Genomic DNA, 25,038 nt, shown 5'->3' with positions numbered 1-25,038 from the left:
ATACTTCTTTTCTAGAAAAAATATCGCCAGCATCCAGATACGATTAAATTCACTTCAGTAGACGACGACCCGGTTCTGGTTCAAGCTAAACTCAATCAGAAACAGAGAAGTGATGTAAGTATCTCCTAATGAATGCCTTCATTAAGGACGCTACATAAACTTTTCTCTGACTGACTTATGAGATTTTTTCCATTCTAGATTCTTTATAAAGCAGAAGGGGAGAAGGTTATTCACAAGTACTCCTTACCTGCTGACGTCCCAGAATTAATACAAGCCAGGGTGAATGCTTATAATCTCAGCGATGTAAGGATCTCAACTTCTATACTTACCAGACACAGGCTTAGGGACCTTCAAATCTGCAATTATAATCTATTTATGATTATTTATTTTCTTAGAATTACTACAAACAAGGATTAGAAGAATTAAAGACTAAAGGATATGACCTCAAAGTTGATGCCATCCCAATTAAGGCTGCTAAAGCTGCAAGGAAGGCAGCAAGTGATGTAAGTGGTCTCTGTGTTTTATCTTCTATTATCCTTATCCAAATGGTTAGCTGGTGGGTTTATAAATAGGGGTCCGTATAATAGGTCGTTTCTGTAGAACGCTGAATATTTTAATGTTCATATGCAAATGTGGGCCAAAACCGATGTAAGATCTGTAATAAATAATCCAACTCCTGGTATCTTAACTCCGTCAGCCGTCTCCTTGAATAACAAGGCAGATAGTTTCTACTTGCCATGAACTTGGAGTCTGCTGATTGACTGGTCTGGTCACATGTCCCTCCATCAATGGCCATATGCCACGGCGGAGCGCCAAGTCTGGCGTCACTTCTGAAATGAGATGATTGGCTCTGCTGTGGGAAATATATTGTATGAGCTACTAAATTAAATTCCTAAATGTCTATAGCCTAAGGGATAATGTTTCTCCTTGTGGAGAGTGACAAGCCAAACCTGGCATGTCAGAGTGAGGAGACTTATAAGCCATGCATGCTACCTGGTACATTAAATATGCAAATTGTCTCTTCAGAGAGGAAGAGGACTAGAACTCTTGTGCTAACTATTGTAAACAGGAATCTTAAAAGCCAATATCGACTCTTTAACGAGCTCGTTATCCCAAAGTCATATTTCAAGGCTCATTTAAAGAGTCGATATTGACTGTTCGGATCACTGCTTCCAATAGGTGGCACTAGAGTTCTAGTGTCCTTCTTCCCTAAAAAGACATTTTTTGAGCCTTTTTATTGAATGCTAATTTTTATGGTCTTTACCAGAGAGATGTGGCTCACAGGATCCTCTGGGGCGTGTCTTTAGACTGTCCTAAGCATTATTACACTTTGAGCCACGCCCACTTAGTAAAGACCCTAAAAATTAGCACTAAATCACTAAATATAAAGGCCCAAATTTCAGGAACTGTATTTTTACAAAAAAAATGAATACTCATGAGCAACGGGAGTAAAATAAGAGCAAAAACTAGCCACTTTTGTCCTGATGGCAAGTCAGCTTTAATACAGGGGTATTCTCTTTTCAGCATATTTATATTCAGGATCTCTCACTGTGGAGCACCTATCCTTTCTGCACTTTTATAAAATGCTTAGAACATTGTCAGGTTCAATGTGCTAATTATGTTAATTTTCAGGTGCAATATAAGAAACAATATGAGGACCAGAAAGGCAAGCTTGTTGGCTTCCGAAGTCTTCAAGATGACCCCAAACTTGTACTCTACATGAATGTGGCTAAGATGCAGTCTGAACGAGAATATAAGAAAGCTTATGAAAAGTCCAAGACCAAGTACAACACACCGCTGGACATGGTCAACGTGGTAGCTGCCAAGAAGGCGCAGGGAATTGCCAGCGGTATGAATTATAAGCAGCGGATCCATCATTACACCTACCTCCCCGATGCAATGAGCGTTGAATTATCCAAGAAGATGATGGAGATACAAAGTGATGTGAGTTTCTCGGAGTATGTCTATTTAATTGGTTTGTTTTGTGTCCATGATGGCTTCAATCACAAAATTCTTTCACTTTTCTGCAGAACCTCTATAAGTCGGACCTTAACAGTTGGATGAAAGGCACCGGATGGATACCCATTGGGTCTCTTGATGTTGAGAAGGCCAAAAAGGCTGCAGATGCCCTAAATGAGAAGAAATACAGACAACACCCAGATACCATCAAGTTCACTAGTGTTGTCGACTCTCCAGTCATGGTCCAGGCAAAGACAAATGCCCTGCAGCTCAGTGACGTGAGTATCCCAACCTAACCTTACTTAACATTCATTTTTTAACAAGATTCCTCAATGGAAACCTAAAATGCATTGATGGTAGTATAGTTACTTTAAGGGGTTTTCTGGATTTTTTTTTCCGATAGTAGCATAAAGCAATGTTGTGATGCTTTGTAACATACCCACTTCAGAGTTCATTCCCATTTCAGGAATCCCGATACTTCCCACAACATATCATGCATCAAAAATGTCTATCATGGCAAATTTTCAGCCTCAGTTTATGCATTGTCATCATTGATGCTGAATATATGGCCTGTCTATCTTTGCAGCGCATGTGTGCAAGATTTACCATAGACTGTGTATGCACTTTAATGAAGGTGTGGTGAGTAAGTTGCCATACAGTAAAGAAGTGTACTGGGTAGGTTAGGCTCCTAGCTATAAGGTGTATTGGGCATGTTATGCTCCTAGCTGTAAGGTACATTGGGCAGGCTATGCTTCTAGCTATGAGGTGTATTGGACAGGTTATGCTTCTAGCTATGAGGTGTATTGGACAGGTTATGCTCCTAGCTATGAGGTTTCCTGGGCAGGACACGCTTCCATCTATGAGGTTTCTTGGGCAGGATATGCTCCCATCTATTAGGTATATTAGACAGGTTATGCTCCTGTCTATGTGGTTTCTTGCTATGCTTCTAGCTGTGAGATGTATTGGACATGTTATGCTCCTAGCTATGAGGTTTCTTGTTATACTTCTAGCTGTGAGGTGTATTGGACAGGTTATGCTCCTAACTATGAGGTTTCTTGTTATACTTCTAGCTGTGAGGTGTATTGGACAGGTTATGCTCCTAACTATGAGGTTTCTAGGACAGGATACGCTCCTATCTATGAGGTTTCTTGAGCAGGATATGCTCCTATCTATTAGGTATGTTAGACAGGTTATGCTTCTATCTATGTGGTTTCTTGTTATGCTTCTAGCTATGAAGTGTATTGGACAGGCTATGTTTCTATCTATGAGGTGTATAGGGCAAGTTATGCTCCTAGCTATGAGGTGTACTAGGCAGGTTATGCTTCTAGCTATGAGGTGTACTAGGCAGGTTATGCTTCTAGCTATGAGGTGTACTGGGCAGGTTATGCTCCTAGCTATGAGGTGTACTAGGCAGGTTATGCTCTTAGCTATGAGGTGTACTAGGCAGGTTATGCTCCTAGCTATGAGGTGTACTAGGCAGGTTATGCTCCTAGTTATGGGGTGTACTGAACAGGTCTGTAGTGCGCATGAGTGACCACCACTTGCGTAGAAGTGAACAGAGTGAGGGTCAAGCATACGCACCATTATTCCATTTACGCAGGGAACTCAATGATTGCTGCAGATTCAAGTGGTCAGTCCCATAGATTTTCATATCTTTAATCTTTTTTTATGTGTATATTTACGACGCTTTTCTTTTTGCTATTTTTTTTTTACAGAGACAATATAAATCTAAAGGAGAGAAGACTATGCACACGTATCACTTAACCCCTGATGCTCCTCAGTTTATCCAGGCCAAGTACAATGCAACCAACATTAGTGATGTAAGTTTCATTCAGATAATGCATTACCCGCGTTCAACCATTCTACTATAAAGCTTACAACATACTGTCATACTGTCATGACGTGACGACGGCCTGTTAATCACAATAGACGCCCAGGATGCCGGCATTCGAGTGGCGGCCAAGGAAGCTTTTACTGCCAAGGAGTGTTGAAGTGGCAGCTACAAGATATGAAAATGTGCCCCATGTTCTCCACCAGTTCATTATAATGCCCAACTCTTACTCCTCTTACCTTAATTATCTCAGTGCCTTATGTCCAGGCTGGTAGTTTGTAGAATCCCTCTTTTCAAACAGCAGAATTGTAATTTTGGTCTCTCTATCCTTATAAGCAAGCTTTACATTTTCATCGAGTTTTTATCAACATGATGCAATTGATATTTTTCCTTTCAGAGCTTCTACAAGCACGACTGGCAGAAAAGAATCGCTAAAGGACACCACGTTTTGGGGGATGCAATTTCAATTGTCGCTGCAAAGGCTTCTAGAAATATTGCCAGTGATGTAAGTGTTAAAGACCTGTCTAAAGACCCAGAATCGCAATATATGTTAATTTATGGTATTAAAATGGCAGAAGGTACAAATCAGAATCAGAAACGGCTGCGTTGGATATAACACCCCAGGAAAAAAAAATCTGAGATCCCTTTAAAAGTTATCTACAACTTCCCATAGAATTGTTTTAATTGTTCATTGGCTTCCTAAATGCAAAGTTAAGGAACTTTCTAAATAATCTTCATTAAGGCTACGTTCAGACTAGCGTTGTGCGCCGCTGCGTCGGCGACGCAACGCACAACGCACCGAAAAACGCGGCAAAACGCACGCAAAAACGCTGCGTTTTGCGACGCGTGCGTCGTTTTTTGCCGAAAATCGGACGCAAGAAAAATGCAACTTGTTGCATTTTCCTGGTCCGACGCTAGCGGCAAAAAAGACGCACGCGTCGCAAAACGCAACAAACAAAAACGCATGCGTCCCCCATGTTAAACATAGGGGCGCATGACGCGTGCGTCGCCGCTGCGTCGCCCGACGCTAACACGACGCACACTAGCACAACGCTAGTCTGAACGTAGCCTTAGCCACTCTCTGCTCCCTCCTCTCGGGGTTAGAGATATCTACATAGAGGTTTTGCACAGATCTCTACAGCATGGAGAGGGGAGAAAGTACGTCAGCGAGGACAGCGAGAACAGGCTAGAAATAAAGAGGATTGGATATAAAGAGGAAATGAATGCAGGATAGAAGCTGTGCTGATATGAGCTAATGAACACCTTGGATACACACAGAGCACACATCCAACCTATATTACTAGGAGAGCAACAGCAAAAACAGCAACAGAATCCAGGATAAATAATGGGAATTCTTCTTTATTCATTCACCAAAACATACAGGGGAACAGCAATGTTTTGTCCAACAAATGGGTTTGTTATACGATCAACCATCAAGTACATTATTGTAAAGGTGGTGTTTGGTCATTTTCTAAACCCTTGTCGTTGTATGTCCGATACTATATATTGACTCTGAATATTTCTTGCTTCAGTTCAAGTACAAGCAAGCCTACGAGAAAGCCCGTGGTCATCACATTGGCTTTAGAAGTCTGCAGGATGATCCTAAACTAGTGCACTTTATGGCCGTGGCCAAGATGCAGTCAGAACGGGAGTACAAAAAGAACTATGAAAAGATCAAGACCAAGTATCATACTCCTCTAGACATGGTTAGCATCACAGCTGCCAAAAAGTCCCAGGAGGTGGCCACCAATATCAATTACAAAAAGCTGATCCATCATTATACCTTCCTGCCGGATGCCATTAGTGTCGGGTTGTCGAAGAACATGATGCAGATCCAGAGTGATGTGAGTATGGTCTTCAAGAAGTTGTCAAGGTCTTATGTAGCTTCTCATATGACAGAAAACCAATCGATTCTGTGTTTTCTACTCCAGAATGTCTATAAAGAAGATTACAACAGCTGGTTTAAGGGTATCGGCTGGAGTCCATTGGGTTCTTTGGATGTAGAGAAAGCAAAGAAAGCAGGACTGGCAATAAGCGACAAGAAGTACAAACAGCACCCCGATACTATCAAATTCACCAGTATTCCTGATTCTATGGATATTGCTCTGGCTCAGAGCAACACTAAGCAGAGAAGTGATGTAAGTACAGCTATTTTAGTTTACGACTACATCTTACCAATATGTTTTATTTGTATTGGGGTTTTTTGCCATTTGTTTCACTTGTGTGTTTGCCATAGACAATAGATCCACCTGGAGAAGAAAATCTATCCATCCATAACAGGGCTCTCACTGTCATTTACTGTACTTGTACTCATGTAGTGAAAATACAGTTGAGTGAATGGCTTCAAGGTAAATCGAAGTTGCCTTGAATTTCATAAAAGATTCAGATTTTGAATTTTTCAGAATCTGATTTTTTTTTTCTTATCCTTCCGTTTATGCAAATCCGGCAAAATGGCAGCAAATAGACTATTTTGCTGTATTCAACATAGCCAGAAAGGTGCAGTTAGTGCAGTTTTCACTGGGCCATCTTTTGGCATCTTCCAGCTCTTGGCATCCTTGGCATCCCTTGCATTGACTAAGCCCCAATTTCATGACGTTCTTTGCGAGCCATCATAACTTCATGGCTTAGCGCAGGAGATGCTGAGGATGCTGGAAGACCGCACTAGCGACCAGACCGGTGAAGATGCCAAACCTGAACAGGGCTGTGTGGCAGGACAGGTTAAGGCCAGGTTAGTACAATTTTTATAACATAAGTTTATTCTGTTCTGGGGTCTGGAGATACCTCAGAGCATAATAAAGCCCAGTCAACTCATATTGAATAAATTTGATGCAAATCAAATTTATTGGTCAAATTTGAATTTTTACCGATTTACTTATCACAAGTAAGAAAGTCTTTAGTTTCCACCTAGGGACAAGGACTCAGGTAAGACTGTTAGAGACAACCACCCAAATGTGCAGTAGATATAGTCTTTTTCTAGACTGGTCTTCTCTAAGTAGAAAGACAATGTTGAAAAGATATAATTACTATGTAAAAGATAGAGCCTAATCAAAAAATGCATCTCAACATTTCAATCAAGGGTGATCTTCCCAAAGTGGTGGTCGTCTCATTGTACTACATGATCATCACTTTTATATTTTTATGTCCTTCCTTAGATCACATACAAAGCAGCAGGAGAGAAATTAAAGCACAAGTATAACCTGAATGTAGATGACCCCAACTTCATCCAAGCCAAGGTCAACGCCCAAAATATAAGTGAGGTGAGTATCACCATAAGGGTAATTACAGGAAAAAAACAAATATACTAGAAATTACCCAAAAATGATGAAAGATAATTGTAGAAGTGATCTATGAGTAATGAAAAGGGGGTCTGTATTTTTCTAGACATAGGCGATTACGTCCATGAGTTATAACCGGCCATCCATCTATATTGGGGTTTCCAAACTCCCCATGTTCCCTGTGAAATTATCGTGAATTTCAGAGCACGATCCTTCTCCTTGGAGATAAGTCACCACCAGAGGTGTCTGGCACTGAATTACTCTCCTTCTTGACTCAACTGAGAATATGTGTGTCCTTTGAATGGGGAGAGGAGCATAATAGGAGGTCTTGAGAGATACTGCATTGCCAAATGAGATTTGGCTGAAAGCTATCTGATATGTATGGCCACCTTTACAGTAGTAGTAGTGATAGGGATGTGTAGGGGTAGCTCACATATGCCCTTAACAGAAGCGCAATGTGGACATTTCTGGGAGCACTGAAATTTATACTATATGAATTCAAGTTTAGGGAATAATAATAATAATAATAATAATAAAAAATAATTGATTTGTATAGCGCCAGCATATTTCTCGCCACTTTACAATTAAGTTGTGACATATACAGACAATAAATTCAGTACAAGGAAAGAACGTTTAAACACTTACAGGAGGAGTGAGGGTCCAGCTCGCAAGCTTACAGTCTACAAGGAAATACGGGGGACACAATAGATAAAAAGTGCTTGTTATTTCAGGACCAGCCATTATAATAAATAGGGATTTTCATATAAAGCTGCATGATCCGGTCATCAGCCTGTAAATTTAAGTGCAGTTATCGTGTGAATGGAGGATGTGGAGAAGATGAATAGAAGGGAGCAGATTCTGAATTATATTTAGAAGTAGGGAACAAAGGAGAGTTGGGTTAGTGAGTTGAGGGTATAACCTCAGTCCACTGTTTTGTAAGCTTTTTATTATTTTCTTTTAATTTAGTCTAACTATAAAGCCGCCTGGAACAAGCACCTCGCTAAAGGATATGACCTCAAACCCGATGCCATATCTGTTAAGGCAGCCAAGGCATCAAGAAACATTGCAAGTGACGTGAGTATCCTAATCTGTACGTATCGTCCATTGTACATTTCAGCTTTGAATCATGTGTTGACCTCAATATTTTCTCTTTCTACCCGGTGCGCTTAGTTTAAATACAAAGAGGCCTACCAAAAAGCCAGAGGACATCACGTGGGATTCCGCAGTCTCCAGGACGACCCCAAACTGGTCCATTACATGCATGTTGCCAAAATCCAATCTGATCGTGAGTACAAGAAGAACTATGAGAAGAGCAAGACTAAGTATCACACTCCTCTGGATATGTTTAACATCACCGCGGCCAAGAAAGCTCAGGAAGTGTCCTCCAACATAAACTACAAACAGCCGATCCACAATTACACGTTGCTACCCGATGCTATGAACTTGGAGCTGTCTAGGAACATGATGAACATCCAGAGTGATGTAAGTCATTCATAACTATTGTTATCTGATACAGCTTATACCCGGGGCACCCTGAACTTTAGTGTCCAAATGCCAATGCCATTGATGAAAACTTGTTTAATAGCCTCAACTATCCAAGAGAGCCTTCTGACATGGCGGATCATCAGCAGTCAGATGCAATTATCATCTATGGTCACCTTAGGTCTGTCGTCTTTGGCCGAGCTAATACAACAGTACTTGAAGGGATGATAACTTTGTGATCAAAAGGGGTCTGACAGCAAGGACCACGAGCAAACCTGACAATGGGGCCCTGAGGTGTCCTGCAGGAATGGAGCATTGCGTGTACAGTATATGCTCCATTTTTGGGATCGGTGGTGGATCCCTGTGGTCAGACTCCTACAAATCATGTACATGATAACTTTTAATGTTGAAATAACCTTCATTGTAAATAACCTATTATTTCATTATAATTTAGTCAGTTCGGGAACCGTTCATCAGGAGTCTCATCAGCTAGGCCATCATTACCCATCTTTTTGGGGAACATGACACGTCCATGCATTACATTGATTTTCATGGGCACCATATGGTAGTGATAAAGCGGAACAGAACACTTGCTCCCCGGCTGTGTTATATGAGTTTATCATGGGTGGTCTGAGTAGTAAAATAAAACCTGTTATCAATTTATTTTAAGGGAAACTTTGTGGAAAACGGTAAATAAAAAAGCAAGCAATTCCTTTAAAGCGCCTCCCTACGAAGGCTTATTAGTGTCAGTATTTATGTGGCAATTACCTAACAATCTTGTTTTTCACACCGGTGGGTTAGTAACTTGTACCTGACTTCTTCGTGAACCTGTGATAGGCTTGTGTTTATACCCAGCAACCAATCAGAAGCAGGAGAGCTGCAAGGGGAGGGACAGAGCAGCAACCAATAATTAGGTAGGGGGTGTGTCTCAGACTACCGCAGACTACCCGTAGACATTGAGGTTAAACTGTAGTCACTTATTGCAGCTTTATACATGGAGTTGTATGAAGCAGTCTAAGTCAATGTAACTAAATTAAAAATTAGGGATAAATTCTAAGGATATATGTTTGTATTGAGGGGGGAAATAATAGGATTCATTTTGCTTCATGCTCACTATCAGAAGCCATTTACATCACTCGGGGGATCTGTTTTATAATAACTGATTGCCGCTCTGGCATGTACTGTACATGATTCTGTTGTGAGATATTTGTCCATTGTAATTTTGCTGGTCTTACCTTACAGAACCAGTACAAGACAGACTTCAACAACTGGCTGAAGGGAGTTGGTTGGGTTCCAATTGGTTCCTTGGATGTTGAAAAAGCCAAGAGAGCCAAAGACATCATCAGTGACAAGAAGTACAAGCAAAATCCAGATCAATGGAAATTTAGCATTCCGAATGATGCAATGGATCAAGTTCTCGCTAAAGCAAATGCAGTAACCATGAATAAGGTACTTATTTCCTCCAAAACAATGATGTTAAGGTGTCTTTTGACCTTAGGCATGTGCAGCCGGAGTAACTATCAGCTAAGGGGACACCACAGATCTGCCATCCAAGGCTTGTGACCACCAGGTCTTATAATATTAATTATATTTCATATTAAATATTTTAAATTAAATATTACATATTGAATATTAAGTATATATATATATATATATATATAACATACTATATATATAATTAATTTTAATAATATATATTGTAAATATATTATTATTATTTTATATATTTTATTATATATTATAGTATTTTAAATATATAAAATATATAGTCTGCTGAAGGATGACATTGCTCTTGATCCATACTATACAAATTGTCATATAGTCACAGCTTTCTTCTCTCAGTATCTTCTGATATTTTGGCTTTTATCATCGCAGAAACTCTACACAGAAGCCTGGGAGAAGGACAAGACCAAGATTCACGTGATGCCCGATACTCCCGAAATAATTCTGTCTAAAGCCAACACTATAACTATGAGTAATGTAAGTAACATATCAACATGAAACTTAACACGTAAAGAAGAATACGCAATAAATGAAATGAGAAAAACAAAATCAGGAACATAGATTTTATTCACAGACCAGAAAAGGTGTAAGAGAAGTGGAGTATTTATCATGAATTTCGCCAACATTTGGCTTTTTAAGTACAACTTTTTGTGCAGGTAAAAATCTGGCTGTCCACTAGGGGGAGCTAACTGCATACTGTGTTATTATGGTGATCAATGTATAAACAGTATCCACTTTGCTCCCCCTAGTGGTGGCTGGAGGCAGCCAGTGTTATCATTTTGCTCTAACGATGTTATAGATGGAGGTGAGTTCGCCTGAGGACAGAGAAGAAAGAGAAGAAAAACACAGCACTATCTGAACATGGCAATTATTGTATATATTATCTAATTATTGTAAAGTTATAAAACTATAGTATTGATGGTGCCAGGAAAAAAATGGACTCTCACCTGGCAAGGTTGTGCAATACAGGGCACAACTCCATATAAAATTAGGAAGAGTAAATAGTTAATCGATATGCAGCTCACCCAATAAACTTCCAGCATCTCCTTCCAGATGTGTTTCAGCAGAGAACTATCGCAAACGGTAAAATAAACCAGGCGATATGGCGCTCCCGTGAACCAGGTGATAAAACATTCTCGTGAAATAAAATATAGATAAAAAGTAATCATTAAACAAAAGAGGCTTTATTAAAAAATAACACGTTTTGACTGAGGACAGCCTTCATCAGGTATGCCGATATACACCTGATGAAGCATGTCTGCAGCTGAAACGTGTTGTGTTTTAATAAAGCCAAGATCTTTAAAGCTGAGATCATTCTCTTCACAATATACTAGGTTCAATCCCGACAAGTCTGTTAAGCACAACATTCAGGGAAGAAAACGGGTGCGGAAACATCACTGCCATCAACTGTACTCCGAATGAATATGTTCTGATATCAATGCAGCTTAAGGCAGGAAAGTAGACTGGTGAAAGACAGGGGTTCAGAAACCAGTCACATGCAATTTTCTTAGGAATAAAGACAAGTTTCTTAATAAACTGATTTGCAAAGTTTCAAAAATTTCCCTGCTAGACAAAATTAATTAAAAAAAGAAAAAAAACAATTAAAATGTAGTTACTCGTTAATAAATTGGGAGGATTTTACTACAACACACTTCAATCTAAAGTGGTATACTCGTTTCAGACAATTATGGCAGAATGGAGAGATGACTGCGCATGGGCGCCTCTATGCAGTCACTTCTATGGGAGTTCCAAAAATTGAAATGTGCTTCCTCTGGGAACCACATCCATCTGACATAAACAAAATGGTATGAAAGGGGGACATACATTATAGAAAAAAAATGAAGCATGTTTATGAAATATCTATTGGATATGCCAAAAATGTCTGATAGTTGGGGGTCCCACTTCGCTCCACTGGGAATGTAGAGGTGACTGTCCATGGGCTACTCTCTCCATTTACTTCTATGGGAGTTCCAAAAATGGCCGTTCCTGCTTGCTCTGGGGCCTTAATAAACAAATTGTTATTAAAGGGCGCAGTAGCTTACAGCTTTAAGAGATTCAGACTATCGGGAAACTATAACTCCCAGCATGAACAGCTAAGAAACGATAGAAAGTAGTCCACTGGCTTATGCCATGTTCTCGAAAGTAAGGTCATCGGAGTTCACAAGTGTGGATTGTCAATGACAGTATAGTTGTCTTAGAGCCTTCGTCCACTCAGGTTTATGCATTAAATGCGGTTTTCTGTCCCTTTCAGAAACTTTACAGACAAGCCTGGGAGGACGCTAAGAAGAAGGGATACGACCTGAAACCAGATGCCATAGCCATAAAAGCAGCCAGAGCTTCAAGAGATATTGCCAGTGATGTAAGTTTTTCCTAAAATAACAAAATAATACTTTTGATTTAAGTCCAAGCATGCAAACATAAAAAAAAAAAAAAAAAAAATGAAAATTGCTTTACTTCATTACTAATTTTTTGCTATTGGGGGCCGTCCACAGTATAAATACAAGAAAGCCTATGAACAGACCAGAGGAAAGCACATTGGATTCAGAAGCCTCCAAGATGATCCAAAATTGGTGCATTTCATGAATGTGGCCAAGATGCAGTCTGACCGTGAATATAAGAAAAACTACGAGAAGTCAAAGACCCGATTCCACACCCCAGTGGACATGTTCAGTGTTACTGCTGCCAAACTGGCACAAAACGTGGCTACTAACACCAACTACAAGCGTCTCATCCACCACTACAGTCTGCTGCCGGACGCAATGCACCTTGAGCTGTCCAGGAACAGAATGCAGATCCAGAGCGATGTAAGTTATATAGTGTCATGTGATAATAGGTGGTTTACTACATCAGGAAAGGACCTAACATTTGGGTATCGGGGCACTTCTTGAGGCCCAGAGACCCACAGTTCTTCACCAAGCAGTTGCACTTTTATATTTCAAAGCTCAGATTTTCTCAAACCACTTTCTATCATAAAGTAAAAATGATACAATTCTGGAGCCACCACTAGGGGGAGCTCATTGTATACAGATTTAAACAGTGGTGGCAGGAGACAAATAGAATTCACTGTTAATTATAGCAAATCTATGCTAATATCTAGAGTTTGAAGTGTAGACTTTTAATAGAAAGAACATTTGTTGCCCACCCAAATAATTGTGTTGTCTAATATAAACTTGTGTTAAATTCTCAAATATATGTTTTTCTCACAATGCATGGGTTGTATGATAAATAATATATCTTCCTCCTTTATTCCTAGAATGTTTACAAGTCAGACTATAATGACTATGTCAAAGGGATGGGATGGGTGCCCTACGGATCCCAGGAAGCTGAGAAGAACAAGAAGGCTATGGAAATTATCAGCAATAAAAAATACCGCCAACACCCGGATACCCTAAAATTCACAAGTCTGCCTGACTCCATGGAAATGGTCTTAGCAAAAAGTAATGCACAAATCATGAATCAAGTAAGCTTCTTCCTTTCTTTTTTTTTTGTCTTCTACTTGATGGAGTCATGGCTCAGAGTCGGAGAATCAGGCTTCTAACTCACACCGATCTGATATTGATGGCTTATCCTAAGGATAGGCTAATAATATCAAAGAACACAAAAATCCTCCTAAAATTAACCTCATAACCCAATTTAAGGGTGCAGGCACCATAAATAGTTTTAAATGTTCATTGAGGTCCATTAAAAAATGGCTTGTTCCCATCCTCCATGGTAAATAAGCATTTGCACAAGGTTCTCTTTCTTGTACTCTCAGGGGTTAGGATTAATAATAGCTGTCTAATCATTGGGTACCCAATCACTGAGACCCCTGTAGGCACTTGCATGAAGTTTACATATTGTGGCGGTCAACCGTGTACGCTAATGCTCCATTCAAAGTCTATGGAGCTGACGGAAATCTCCGAGCACTGTCTACAGGATTGGTGGTAAATATTCTTAGTGACAGTACAGCTTGTTAGATTATATTAATCTGCTTATCGGTAATGCTTGATAAAATAGGTCTTCCATAGAGTTACACCGTAGATATGCAGACCTGCTTGCAGATGCGTTGACCCAGGGTTGGACTGGCTGGCCCACCAGAGAAACGGAGAATCCTACGGTGGGCCCTGGCTTCTCCTTCAGAAGAGATCATAGTGCAAACCTTACGGTTGCTATGGGGCTCTTCAGTGGGGGAGAAATGTGGGCCCGCAGAATCAAAACCCAATGTTCTCCAGTCTGACACTGCGTTGACCATACTCCAAGAGGCCGTGACTTTTTTTGATCATCTGAGAAACGATGATTCTTGCTAATTTCCTGCAATTTGCTATTGCATGTGTATCTTGTCACCATGCCCAAAGTATGAACTCTCCATTCTGCATATTATCAATTACCGCTGACTCTGAGACGTCCCGCAGAGCTCTAGTGACCTAACACTTACGTGTGCCTGCTCTCCGGTCATATCTACTGAACACAATCTGAAGAGGTGACTCTTTGTGGAGTAGATGAGGCCACACTAAAGCCCCCCAAACACCTTAGATGACTATCGGACGAATGATGGTTTGGCCGCTCATTCAGCCGGCTCTCTTGACTTCTGAGTGCTTTTGTGTTCTCTACGACAGGGCCACTGTCAGACATCTTTGACAGCGGCATATCCCAGCAGTCCAGAATCGGTCATGCCGATCCTTAACTTCCCCAACAATCATCTGTCCAGGGACCCCATACACGACTATTGGCCAAGCCTGTCGATATTAGCGATTTCCACTAACATTAGTTTAATATTCATGGGAGACTTAACACCATTTAACAAGCAAAGTAGATAGCAAACCTAAGCACAAGGGTTTAAGCCTTCCTCCAAGTCTTCTCGGCTTTAAGTCTCCTCATCTCGGCATGCTTAGCATGTCACTCTCCGCAAGGAGAAACGATACTTCTTGGATATTGGTCGAACACCTCTCACACAGTCAAACTAGATCTCCACTCTGCACTGATGAGGGGCAGTACCCCCGAAACAGTGTCTGCAAATTGAGATTCTGGTTTGGCTATTATTCTAAGTCATGTGATAAGGCTCATTAAAGGGTCAACATTGACTTGTAGGATTGATATTTCCAATAGGTGGCACTAAAGTTCTAGTTCTCTTCCTCTCTGAAGAGACAATTTGCATAATTAGCATATTTCCAAGAGGAGCATTGCAGCTTTAGGCTATGTTCACACTTTGCGGATTCCACTGCGGATTTTTCCGCAGCAGAATTCCAAAATCCGCAGTGAAAACCCGTTGCGGTTTTTACTGCGGATTTATCGCAGTTTTTACTGCGTTTTCTTCTGCGGATTTTCATCTGCAGTTTTCTATTGGAGCAGGTGAAAATCCGCAGAAAAGAAGTGACATGCTGCGGAATGTAATCCGCAGCGTTTCCGCGCGGATTTTTCTGCAGCATGTGCACAGCGTTTTTTGTTTTCCATAGGTTTACATTGCAATGTAAACTCATGGGAAACTGCTGCGGATCCGCAGCGGTCAAATCCGCTGCGGATCCGCAGCAAAATCCGCAAAGTGTGAACATAGCCTTAAGTCTCCTCATCTCAGCATGCTTAGCATGTCAATCTCCGCAAGGAGAAACGATACTTCTTGGATATCACTTCTACAATGAAAGTGATAAATAATTGGGTCCCTATCATCTAGAATGTGGTGGTATAAGCAAAGACATAATGGACTCCAATATTATTTTTTTACTTATACCTTGATCCTATTTCATCTCTGTCTTCATATCGAGGACAGAATATTTGAAATCTAAGACTTTTGTAGATTTCTAAGCATTAAAGTGACTTTAAACTTAAGAAGAAAATAACTTCTGATCTACAAACAAAGCATGCACTGAAGAATGCATCGAGCAGATAAAACATATTCCTGGTTCCTTTTGTAGAACCTGTACAAGCAAGCCTGGGAGAAAGATAAAAGAACCATCCACGTCATGCCCGACACACCGGATGTCCTTCTGGCAAAGGCTAATGCTGTCAATATAAGCGAGGTGGGTACCTAATATATGTTACACCCCAATATCGGAAGAAAACTCCCAATGTAATAAGATTTCCGCACAAAGACTCCCGTTGTATTAAGCAGGAGATCGTTCCCACCAGGTTGTGTCATTTCATGTCCTCCCAGGAATTTTTGAACTTTATATACATTTTTTTTTTAATTTATTTCCCAGAAAAAATACAAGCAAGCCCTTGAAGAATCAAAGAAGAAAGGATATGATCTCAAATCCGACGCCATCGCCATCAAAGCTGCAAAGGCATCAAGGGACATTGCTAGTGATGTAAGTGCCCTCTGAAGAAGACTTTTTTAACCCTAAAAGTGTGGTGACCTTCAAAAGCGTCAAATGCCTTTATGTATATACTAGAAGTTGGCCAGTTGACTGTTTTTGGTTAATGGTGTATCTCCAAGGTTTAGACTATGGTGCTCTATTGCTTCCCCCCTATCTATAGTACAGTTTGGTCAGTAGGGTTCCTGGAAATATGGTGTAGACTACATGACTGCTATAGGGGCTATGATGGAAGTGGACCCAGCCCTGAACTCCTCCCACTTCCCCATACACAGTAATAGCTAATTTCAACGTTGGGGAAAGAAGGATCAGGCATATTGAATTTCAACATGCCCAATCCTTAGTTCTGAAGAGATAAGCTGCCCAAAGAAGTATCTGAATGTGCGTAATTTCACTTTCCCCATTGAAAACACATGCACGTTCAGCGGGATCGAGTGTGCATGTGCATGGGGGAGTTCGTTGGGTAGCTTCTCGGTTTTGGTAATTTTTTTCGTGTTCGATACCAGTCAAAGATTTTTATTTTCTTCTTTCCAGTATAAATACAAGAAAGCTTATGAAAGCAGCAGAGGAAAGATGGTCGGATTCCGCAACCTGCAGGACGACCCCAAACTTGTCCACTACATGAACGTCGCCAAGATGCAGAGCGATCGGGAGTACAAGAAAGATTACGAGAAAACCAAGACCAAATACCACACGCCCGTCTCCATGTTTAGTGTCATGGCTGCCAAAGAGGCTCAGACCGTGGCCTCCAACACCAATTACAGGAATCTGATCCACAAATACATCCTTCTACCGGACGCGATGCACGTTCGGCTCGCCAAGAACATGAACCAGATCCAGAGTGACGTGAGTTGTCGTTCCCACTTTCTAAGTCTTTGGGATCTTTTTCAAAATATTTTAAAATTTAGGACCAGGGCGAAAAGATCCGGGGTCCTGATAATTGGCTTAAAAGTCTCTGGTATCTGGACCAGTAGCTGCACTGACTATTGAAATTAGGCCCCATTGAAGTGACTGGAGCACTTTGGACTTCCTAGTTTGAAGAGGTTTCCTTCAGGATTCTCTTCAAAGAGGTTACCTACACTTTCTTTACGTTTTTTCAAAACCTCTTGAGAAAACCCCCCAAAAACTGCTTATATGATCGGTAAAGTAGATTTCCCCATAGAAATAAATCGGAAGAGTTTTCCAAAAGTTTTTAAAGCAGTTTTTTTAGGAGGATTTTGGAGACAATCCACTCCGAAAAAAACTCTATGTGCACACAACGTCTTTTAAACGCAAGCCAGTTTTTCAAGTAGAAGACACTTTATAAAGGTTTGGTGTTTTGTTTTGTTTTTAAGCATCTTTTACCTATTTTTTGGGTAGTTTTCTGTGTGTTTTCCTGACAGTTTGGGTCTCCGGTAGTTTTTTGGTGAATTTTCACATGTTTTTTTTGGGATGGTTTTTTCACTCTATTGAATGATGAAAAACCTGCTAGTAGTTTGTTTTTTTTTTTAAAGCAAAAATTATGTCTAAATGCTCCAAAAAAAAATCTTGCCTTTTTTTGAGCTTTTTAATAGGCTTATATTGTTCGGTATAGAGCATAGATTTAATTCTTTACATTCCTATCTGTATGGAGTAGGATATATTATATAGACACATATTACATACATGAAACGGTTTGGGTGTTTCGATTTCTAAAACCCGCAGTCATTCCTCTTTGCAGAATGAATACAGAATAGACTACAAGACCTGGTACAAGGGGATGGGCTGGAGCCCCCTGGGATCTCTAGATGTGGAGAAGAACAAGAAAGCGTCGGAGATCCTCAGTGACGCCAAGTATCGCCAGCACCCGAGCAAATTCGCTTTCACCAAACCTATTGATTCTATGGACATGGAATTAGCCAAGCAGAACGCTGTCGTCATGAACAAGGTAATAAAAATACTGAGAAATAAAATCACTTTTTTTTTTTACATCAATACAAAATACGATTTCTGCAAAATTTGTTGATCAAAAATGAACGTGAGTTTAAGATCAGTCATTAGTGATCACTCCCATGATTGTATTATATGAACACGTATCATCTCATCGTATCCATATGTCCTGATAGACTCGTGCATTATCATTTCCTATTGTTTTGTTTGTAGCACTTATACATTGATGCATGGGAGAAGGATAAAACAAAGATCCACGTGATGCCAGACACCCCCGATATTCTCCAGGCCAAACAGAACAAGATCACTTTTAGTGAAGTGAGTAATATCCTATACCTTTGAAAGCTTTGAAAATCTATTTCTGAATCAATTGCCATCATAACAAACGCCATACGTACAAGGACAGACGCAAATTTCATGAAGGAGTCCAATTTCTCACAATACAAATTTAATATATCAAAAAGTATTAAAAAATTAAAAGGCTTTCGACAAGCTGCAATTCACATCACAACCACTAGATGTCCTCATATAAACATATTTAGCATAAACATCTCCCGACAGAGTATCATAAAAACAATGCGTACCACTCATCTCAGGAGGAAAGCTAATGGGCACATCTGTAACTCCAATTAAATACCATGAAGGTGTCCTTCATGGTCAAATGGCTCAGGTTAATGATTCACTGTCAGATTGGACTTAGGCTACTTCCTTAAAGGGGTTGCCTCAAATGAATAAAAGGATAGAATTGCAAAGTGCAACTTTGCAAATACTTTCTGTTCTCAAGAGTATACTGCTTGCTTCCTGGTTTACTGACCCCTCTATATCAGAATTGACCAGCTTATGCAAGAAGCACAGTGCTGGCACGCTTTTTGATATAGAATTGGCAAGTGCGGCTCTGGAGCTGATCAGATCAATGGAAAGGAAAATTTTAACCAAGAAACATCCAGCTCCCATAATCCAGTAAAATACGAGATGGTTGTATCAAGTATTCAACAAAAAAATCTGAACAAGACACTGTGTGTAGAAATGTAACGTGTTTCAAGTCACTTCTGATCCTTTTCATAAATACAACACATTTCAGATCAGTTATGATCCTTCATAAATGCATGAAGGAGGATCATAAGTGATATGAAACGTGTTGTAATTATGAAGAAGGATCATAAGTGATCTGAAACGCGTTGCATCTATGAAGGATCATAAGTGATCTGAAACGCGTTGCATCTATCAAGAAGGATCATAAGTGATCTGAAACTCGTTGCATCTATGAAGAAGGATCATAAGTGATCTGAAACGCATTGCATTTATGAAGAAGGATCATAAGTGATCTGAAACGCATTGCATTTATGAAGAAGGATCATAAGTGATCTGAAACGCATTGCATTTATGAAGAAGGATCATAAGTGATCTGAAACGCGTTGCATTTATGAAGAAGGATCATAAGTGATCTGAAACGCGCTGCATTTATGAAGAAGGATCATAAGTTATCTAAAACATGTTACATTTCTACACGCAGTGTCTTATTCATATTTTTTGTGGACTACGTCATAAAGCCATCTTGTATGTTACTGCATTGTGGGAGCTGGATGTTTCCTCATTTTCCTCTTACTACACATATACTTTGTGATCCGCGCACCTGGTGGTGAATTAGCTGTACTTTTTTTTTTGTGTGTTTTTTTTTTTTTTTTAACCCCCTTTCCATAATTTCAATAGGGTCATATGGACATAATTGGGGGCTGCTTCCTGCGGGCTCCCATTCAGTCTATCCATGCACTACATGCCCATACTAATAGGTCCACGCAATGCTACGTTCTCCCTGTACCACCTACGTCTTTAAATAATAGAGTGGTATATAATAAAATGTGAAGAAATATTGGATATTACCCACAACTATTTCTGTAAGTTTTTGCCATTTTTTTTTAAATATTCACAATTACTGTATTACTTCATATAAAATGCAGAAATTGTACAAATCTGGATGGGAAGAGGCAATTAAGAAAGGCTATGATCTCAGGCCCGATGCCATTTCTATTAAAGCTGCCAAAGCTTCTAGAGACATCGCTAGTGACGTGAGTATGAGACCGATGATGGGTGCAGGACGTTGCACAATTAGCAATGTCGGGTTTTGTGAGTAATCTGAACATTTTGGGGGTTTCTTTTTAGTTTAAATACAAGCAGGCCTACCGTAAGCAACAAGGACACCACGTTGGTTTCCGAAGCCTACAGGATGATCCTAAATCCGTATGGGCCATGCACGTGGCCAAGATCCAAAGCGATCGCGAGTACAAGAAAGACTTCGACAAATGGAGGACCAAGTTTAACATGCCAGTAGATATGTTGGGCTTCCTGTTGGCCAAGAAATGCCAGACGCTGGTCAGCGATATTGACTACAAGCGACTTCTACACAAATGGACCTGCCTGCCTGACCAGACCGCCTTCGTCCAAGCAAGGAAGGTCTACGAGATCCAGAGTGATGTAAGTTTCCTGATGTAACATCCGCATTCGATGAACGCCTGGAGATACGGACGATGAACACACATTACTTCTTCTTTTTCAGAATGTCTACAAAGCAGATTACAATGAATACATGAAGGGCGTAGGATGGATTCCATTCGGATCTCAAGAAGCTGAGAAGAACAAAAAGGCCATGGAAGTTATCAGCGAGAAAAAATACCGCCAACACCCAGACAAACTGAAATTTACTAGTTTGCCCGACTCAATGGAGCTTGTCTTGGCCAAGAATAATGCACAGATCATGAATAATGTAAGTTTATTCTGCAAGGATGGAGCAAAAATTTGATCTAAAAACCTATATACATCATTATTTAGCGTCGGGCGTGGTAGGAAAGTGTATGGATACAGTATGTTCCATGTGGTCATATCCTACAGTATTATTCATATCTGTTTTTTTGCTACAGACACATCTGAACCCATTGCATGAAGACTCTGTTGAGGGAGTCAAACTCAAAGGGTCCTAGTAGAGTTGGTACCAGTCTATAAGCCTCCTCAGTAATTCGCGGACGCTGGACTGGAGCCCTAAGAACTGCCTTTACCCTGCTGGGATCCTGGCTCTTCTTTTGATGAGCCGGCCTGCCATGACATCATCATTTCGGCATGAAACACATGTGGCATCGCACCAGGCCGGTTAATCAAGAGAAGCCATCAGGGTGCTTAACTATAATAGATGCAGAGGCTACAGTTGCACCTGTGCCATAGAGGCTCGGGAGGACTCAAAAGGTCACTTTGGCCCATATGAAAAATACTATTACTAATGAAGACCCATGATAGTTGGGGGCCCTGTTGGAAATTTGGCATTGGGGCCCATGAGCTTCAAGTTGCGCTACTGGATGTTGCGGATGCTGCCACGTAGGAGACAGTTCTCAGGGGTCCCATTTATAGACTACAAATTACTGACATGCCCGATGGACCTACAAATCGATTCGCAAAAACTTTAGGTCCTAGTTAGGGTATATCTGCCATAAAGACAGCCTATAATGATGATACAGTCCCATTATTTAGAGGGAGCCCTTTCCATTTTGGTTTTGCACCCGTCTTAATAGACGATGAGGTCCTATGCAGAGATGTAGACTCCAATGTAGGAAGTCGTAAACGTATTTAGGTTCCCTTGACGCAGGCAGAGATGAGGCCTCACATCCACCAGACATTTATTTCCTATCCTGTGTATATGATATGAATGTCTAAGATCACATTAAATCTAACATTCTCTATAAGATTTACATTTCTTTTCAATTTTAAGGTTTAAAAATTAAAGAATTGAAGTTTTAAAAAATTTGACATTCTCTTTCTGTAGAAACTTTACAAACAAGCCTGGGAGAAAGACAAGACACAAATTCATGTGATGCCGGACACACCGGAGATCGTACTAGCAAAAGCAAATGTGATCAACATAAGTGAGGTGAGTGTTCTCTAACCCGTAGACTGATGCAGGCAGAACGAAGATCGGCCAAGAAAGAACTTCTGGAGTTGTATGCAATTCGACTTTTTTTTGCGTTTTGGTGTACAGCGCATAGCAAGAATATTTTTATATTGAGTTTAGATTTTTATATGAGGCTTGGGCAATTATGCACAAGGTGATGCCAAATATGTATCACCTTGAGCATAATTGTCCCCAAAGGGGGCATGATTTAAACTTTTATATTTATTTATTTTTTTATATTTTTTTAACATATTTTAATTAGTCTCCTTATAATCCATACATTAAAATGCATACATAGAATTTGTATAAAATCTGATGTCTATTCTACCCAGTAAAAAAAAAAAATAGACTCTCTTACACTTTGTCCCTGCCTTCAGCTGCCACAAGGGGGAGCATGTTGTATACAAAGATGCCATAGAACTCCATTACAGATCAGTATGCAGTAAGCTCTCAAGCTCCACCTAGTGGTGAATGCAGGATTTTATTTTTTTGCATATAGTCTTGTGATGGCATCTATATCAGGATGGAGCTTTGGTGTATGTATATATATATATATATATATATATATATATATATATATATATATATATATATAAATATAAATAAAAAAGATAGATAGATGTTAGCAACCAGAATAACATAATTATGTTAAATGTACATTTTTGTTTTCATACAAAATTAACAATTATCAATATCATTTCTTCTGTAGAAAAACTACAAAGCGGGCTATGAAGAGTTAAAGAAGCAGGGCTATGACCTGCGTGTCGACGCAATACCAATAAAGGCTGCCAAATCATCAAGAGACATTGCCAGCGATGTAAGATTGGTTTCTGATTGATTAGTTGCTGCGATGATTAACCGACCTTATAGTTCCTTGTTTGTAAAATGTAATTATTCTAGTTTCGCTGAAATGGAAATTTGCTCATCATACATTACCTTTAAAGCCAAAACTTTTAAAGCCATTGCTTATAGACGAGGCTGCTTCTAGAAATAGTAGCCAGAAGTAATATTTTCATTTTCTTTTTCACAGTACAAATACAAAGTTGGTTACAGAAAGCAACAAGGACACCACATTGGATTCCGCAGTCTCAAAGATGACCCCAAGTCTGTATGGGCCATACACGTAGCCAAAATCCAGAGTGATAGGGAGTACAAGAAGGAATATGAAAAATGGAGGACCAAGTTCAATACACCAGTAGATATGCTGGGAGTATTACTGGCCAAGAAATGCCAGACACTAGTCAGTGATATTGACTACAAAAACATTCTTCATAAATGGACCTGTCTACCTGACCAGAATGACGTTGTACATGCCCGGAAGACGTACGACCTGCAGAGCGATGTAAGTACAAAGTCCCATTATGGAACCCTTATCTCATTTTTAGGCCTAGCTATCCGCTAGAGCTACACTCGCTATCTACTCCTTACATAGCCGCCATCCAAACATTCAATCGACCTGACAGCTATCTCTCGCGACTCCCCCAAACACATTGACATTCGGCTTGGCTCGAGTATTAGCGTGTTCTCATTGGGCAGGCTTCTCTGGTAGCGACTTATACCACCTAAAAAAAGTGATGGAAATCTAAACTGCCCAATCTTTCCCTCCCCCAATGTCATCTGTCAAGGTAAAGTCCCCATAGATGTCAGTCTTGCCAAAAATTGTGGGTTTGTCCAATTTTTATACAATGTGTATCGTCGGCACGTTGAGCAAAAAGATCAGCGGACCAATCCAGTGGTCACATCGGTGGTCACAAGATCCCTGTGAACCTCTCCCTACCTGTCGACATTTCCGACACCTCTTCTGATTAGTAGGCCTAGCACTATGTCACGATGGTGTTACTAATGACAAGAGGTAGGAGGCGGTTTACAGGACTCTAGCCCACATAGTTATGAGCTCCCGACTTGACTTCTGGAACAGGGTCCTTCATGTTTTTTTGCTCAACTTTAGTTGGCATATCCAGACACTTTTACTGATATCCTTGTCAAAACCTGGCCCCGTACAACAAACTAAAGTTATTATCACAGAGAAAATTGGCCAAATTTGCCCACAAATGTCATTAATTTTTGCTCAGCAGTTTTAGCTACAGTGAATTTGCCACAAGATCCGCATGTCTTGGACGGGGATTTTATTGCAGACTTCAATTGGCTTTCTGTAAAATTCACTTTTTTTAAAATCTTCTACAGAAAAACACACCCATGTGAATTTCCCCTTCGACATGGAGGATTTGTTATGGATTTTTGTTTCATAACTTTCACACCAAAAATTAATGTCAAATCAAAATACAAGGCAGATCCTAAATGTAGCGCTAAGTACGGCAATAATTAATATCCTGCATATAACGTGTCATACTGTTCTGCAACTTACAGGTTCAATATAAGTCGGATCTGCAGTGGCTGAAAGGAATCGGCTGGTCTCCTTCTGGCTCTTTGGATGATGAGAAAAATAAGCGTGCTTCAGTCATTATTAGCGAGAAGAAGTACCGTCAGCACCCCGATAAATTCCGCTTCACCAGCATCACCGACTCCATGGAGCAGGTGCTGGCTAAGGCCAATGCTGACATTATGAATAAGGTAATGTTTCTACTGCTCTTTACCTAGAAATAATTTGGACTCCATACCATATCTCAATGATTTTTACGTGATTTTCTGTACTCCAGCGCTTGTATACGGATGCCTGGAACAAGGATAAGACCCAAATCCACATAATGCCCGATACACCCGAGGTCATACTTGCCAAACAGAACAAGATTAACTACAGTGAAGTGAGTAAAAGTGTAATACGCCATCAACGTAAGAATACAAATAATGTACATTTCAGCAAATTTGCTGTTTATTTGATATACTTTTAAGTGTCAAAAT

At 40.1% G+C, this 25,038-nt stretch overlaps 1 protein-coding gene across 21 annotated transcripts in view; it reads left to right on the top strand.

The window, feature by feature from the left end:
• NEB (nebulin) overlaps positions 1 to 25,038 on the top strand; it is a 171,601-nt gene that overhangs the window by 39,732 nt on the left and 106,831 nt on the right. For 20 of the 21 annotated variants that reach the window (XM_069732932.1, XM_069732915.1, XM_069732914.1 and 17 more), the window contains 30 exons: positions 16 to 114; positions 199 to 303; positions 396 to 503; positions 1,633 to 1,944; positions 2,031 to 2,237; positions 3,675 to 3,779; positions 4,188 to 4,295; positions 5,323 to 5,634; positions 5,722 to 5,928; positions 6,943 to 7,047; positions 8,032 to 8,139; positions 8,236 to 8,547; positions 9,790 to 9,996; positions 10,423 to 10,527; positions 12,302 to 12,409; positions 12,543 to 12,854; positions 13,304 to 13,510; positions 15,939 to 16,043; positions 16,224 to 16,331; positions 16,872 to 17,183; positions 18,037 to 18,243; positions 18,459 to 18,563; positions 20,204 to 20,311; positions 20,406 to 20,717; positions 20,800 to 21,006; positions 22,054 to 22,158; positions 22,889 to 22,996; positions 23,210 to 23,521; positions 24,547 to 24,750; positions 24,837 to 24,941. In XM_069732932.1, the coding sequence (XP_069589033.1) occupies positions 16 to 114; positions 199 to 303; positions 396 to 503; positions 1,633 to 1,944; positions 2,031 to 2,237; positions 3,675 to 3,779; positions 4,188 to 4,295; positions 5,323 to 5,634; positions 5,722 to 5,928; positions 6,943 to 7,047; positions 8,032 to 8,139; positions 8,236 to 8,547; positions 9,790 to 9,996; positions 10,423 to 10,527; positions 12,302 to 12,409; positions 12,543 to 12,854; positions 13,304 to 13,510; positions 15,939 to 16,043; positions 16,224 to 16,331; positions 16,872 to 17,183; positions 18,037 to 18,243; positions 18,459 to 18,563; positions 20,204 to 20,311; positions 20,406 to 20,717; positions 20,800 to 21,006; positions 22,054 to 22,158; positions 22,889 to 22,996; positions 23,210 to 23,521; positions 24,547 to 24,750; positions 24,837 to 24,941 (5,325 nt within the window). The remainder of the gene's footprint in view (positions 1 to 15; positions 115 to 198; positions 304 to 395; positions 504 to 1,632; positions 1,945 to 2,030; positions 2,238 to 3,674; positions 3,780 to 4,187; positions 4,296 to 5,322; positions 5,635 to 5,721; positions 5,929 to 6,942; positions 7,048 to 8,031; positions 8,140 to 8,235; positions 8,548 to 9,789; positions 9,997 to 10,422; positions 10,528 to 12,301; positions 12,410 to 12,542; positions 12,855 to 13,303; positions 13,511 to 15,938; positions 16,044 to 16,223; positions 16,332 to 16,871; positions 17,184 to 18,036; positions 18,244 to 18,458; positions 18,564 to 20,203; positions 20,312 to 20,405; positions 20,718 to 20,799; positions 21,007 to 22,053; positions 22,159 to 22,888; positions 22,997 to 23,209; positions 23,522 to 24,546; positions 24,751 to 24,836; positions 24,942 to 25,038) is intronic. The other variant, XM_069732929.1, reaches the window with a different exon arrangement.

The sequence above is a fragment of the Ranitomeya imitator genome, chromosome 7, assembly GCF_032444005.1.
Source record: "Ranitomeya imitator isolate aRanImi1 chromosome 7, aRanImi1.pri, whole genome shotgun sequence".
Classification (NCBI taxonomy): Eukaryota; Metazoa; Chordata; class Amphibia; order Anura; family Dendrobatidae; genus Ranitomeya; species Ranitomeya imitator.
The sequence above is the reverse complement of the archived record's forward strand: the minus strand, read 5'-3'. Positions and strand labels throughout refer to the sequence as shown.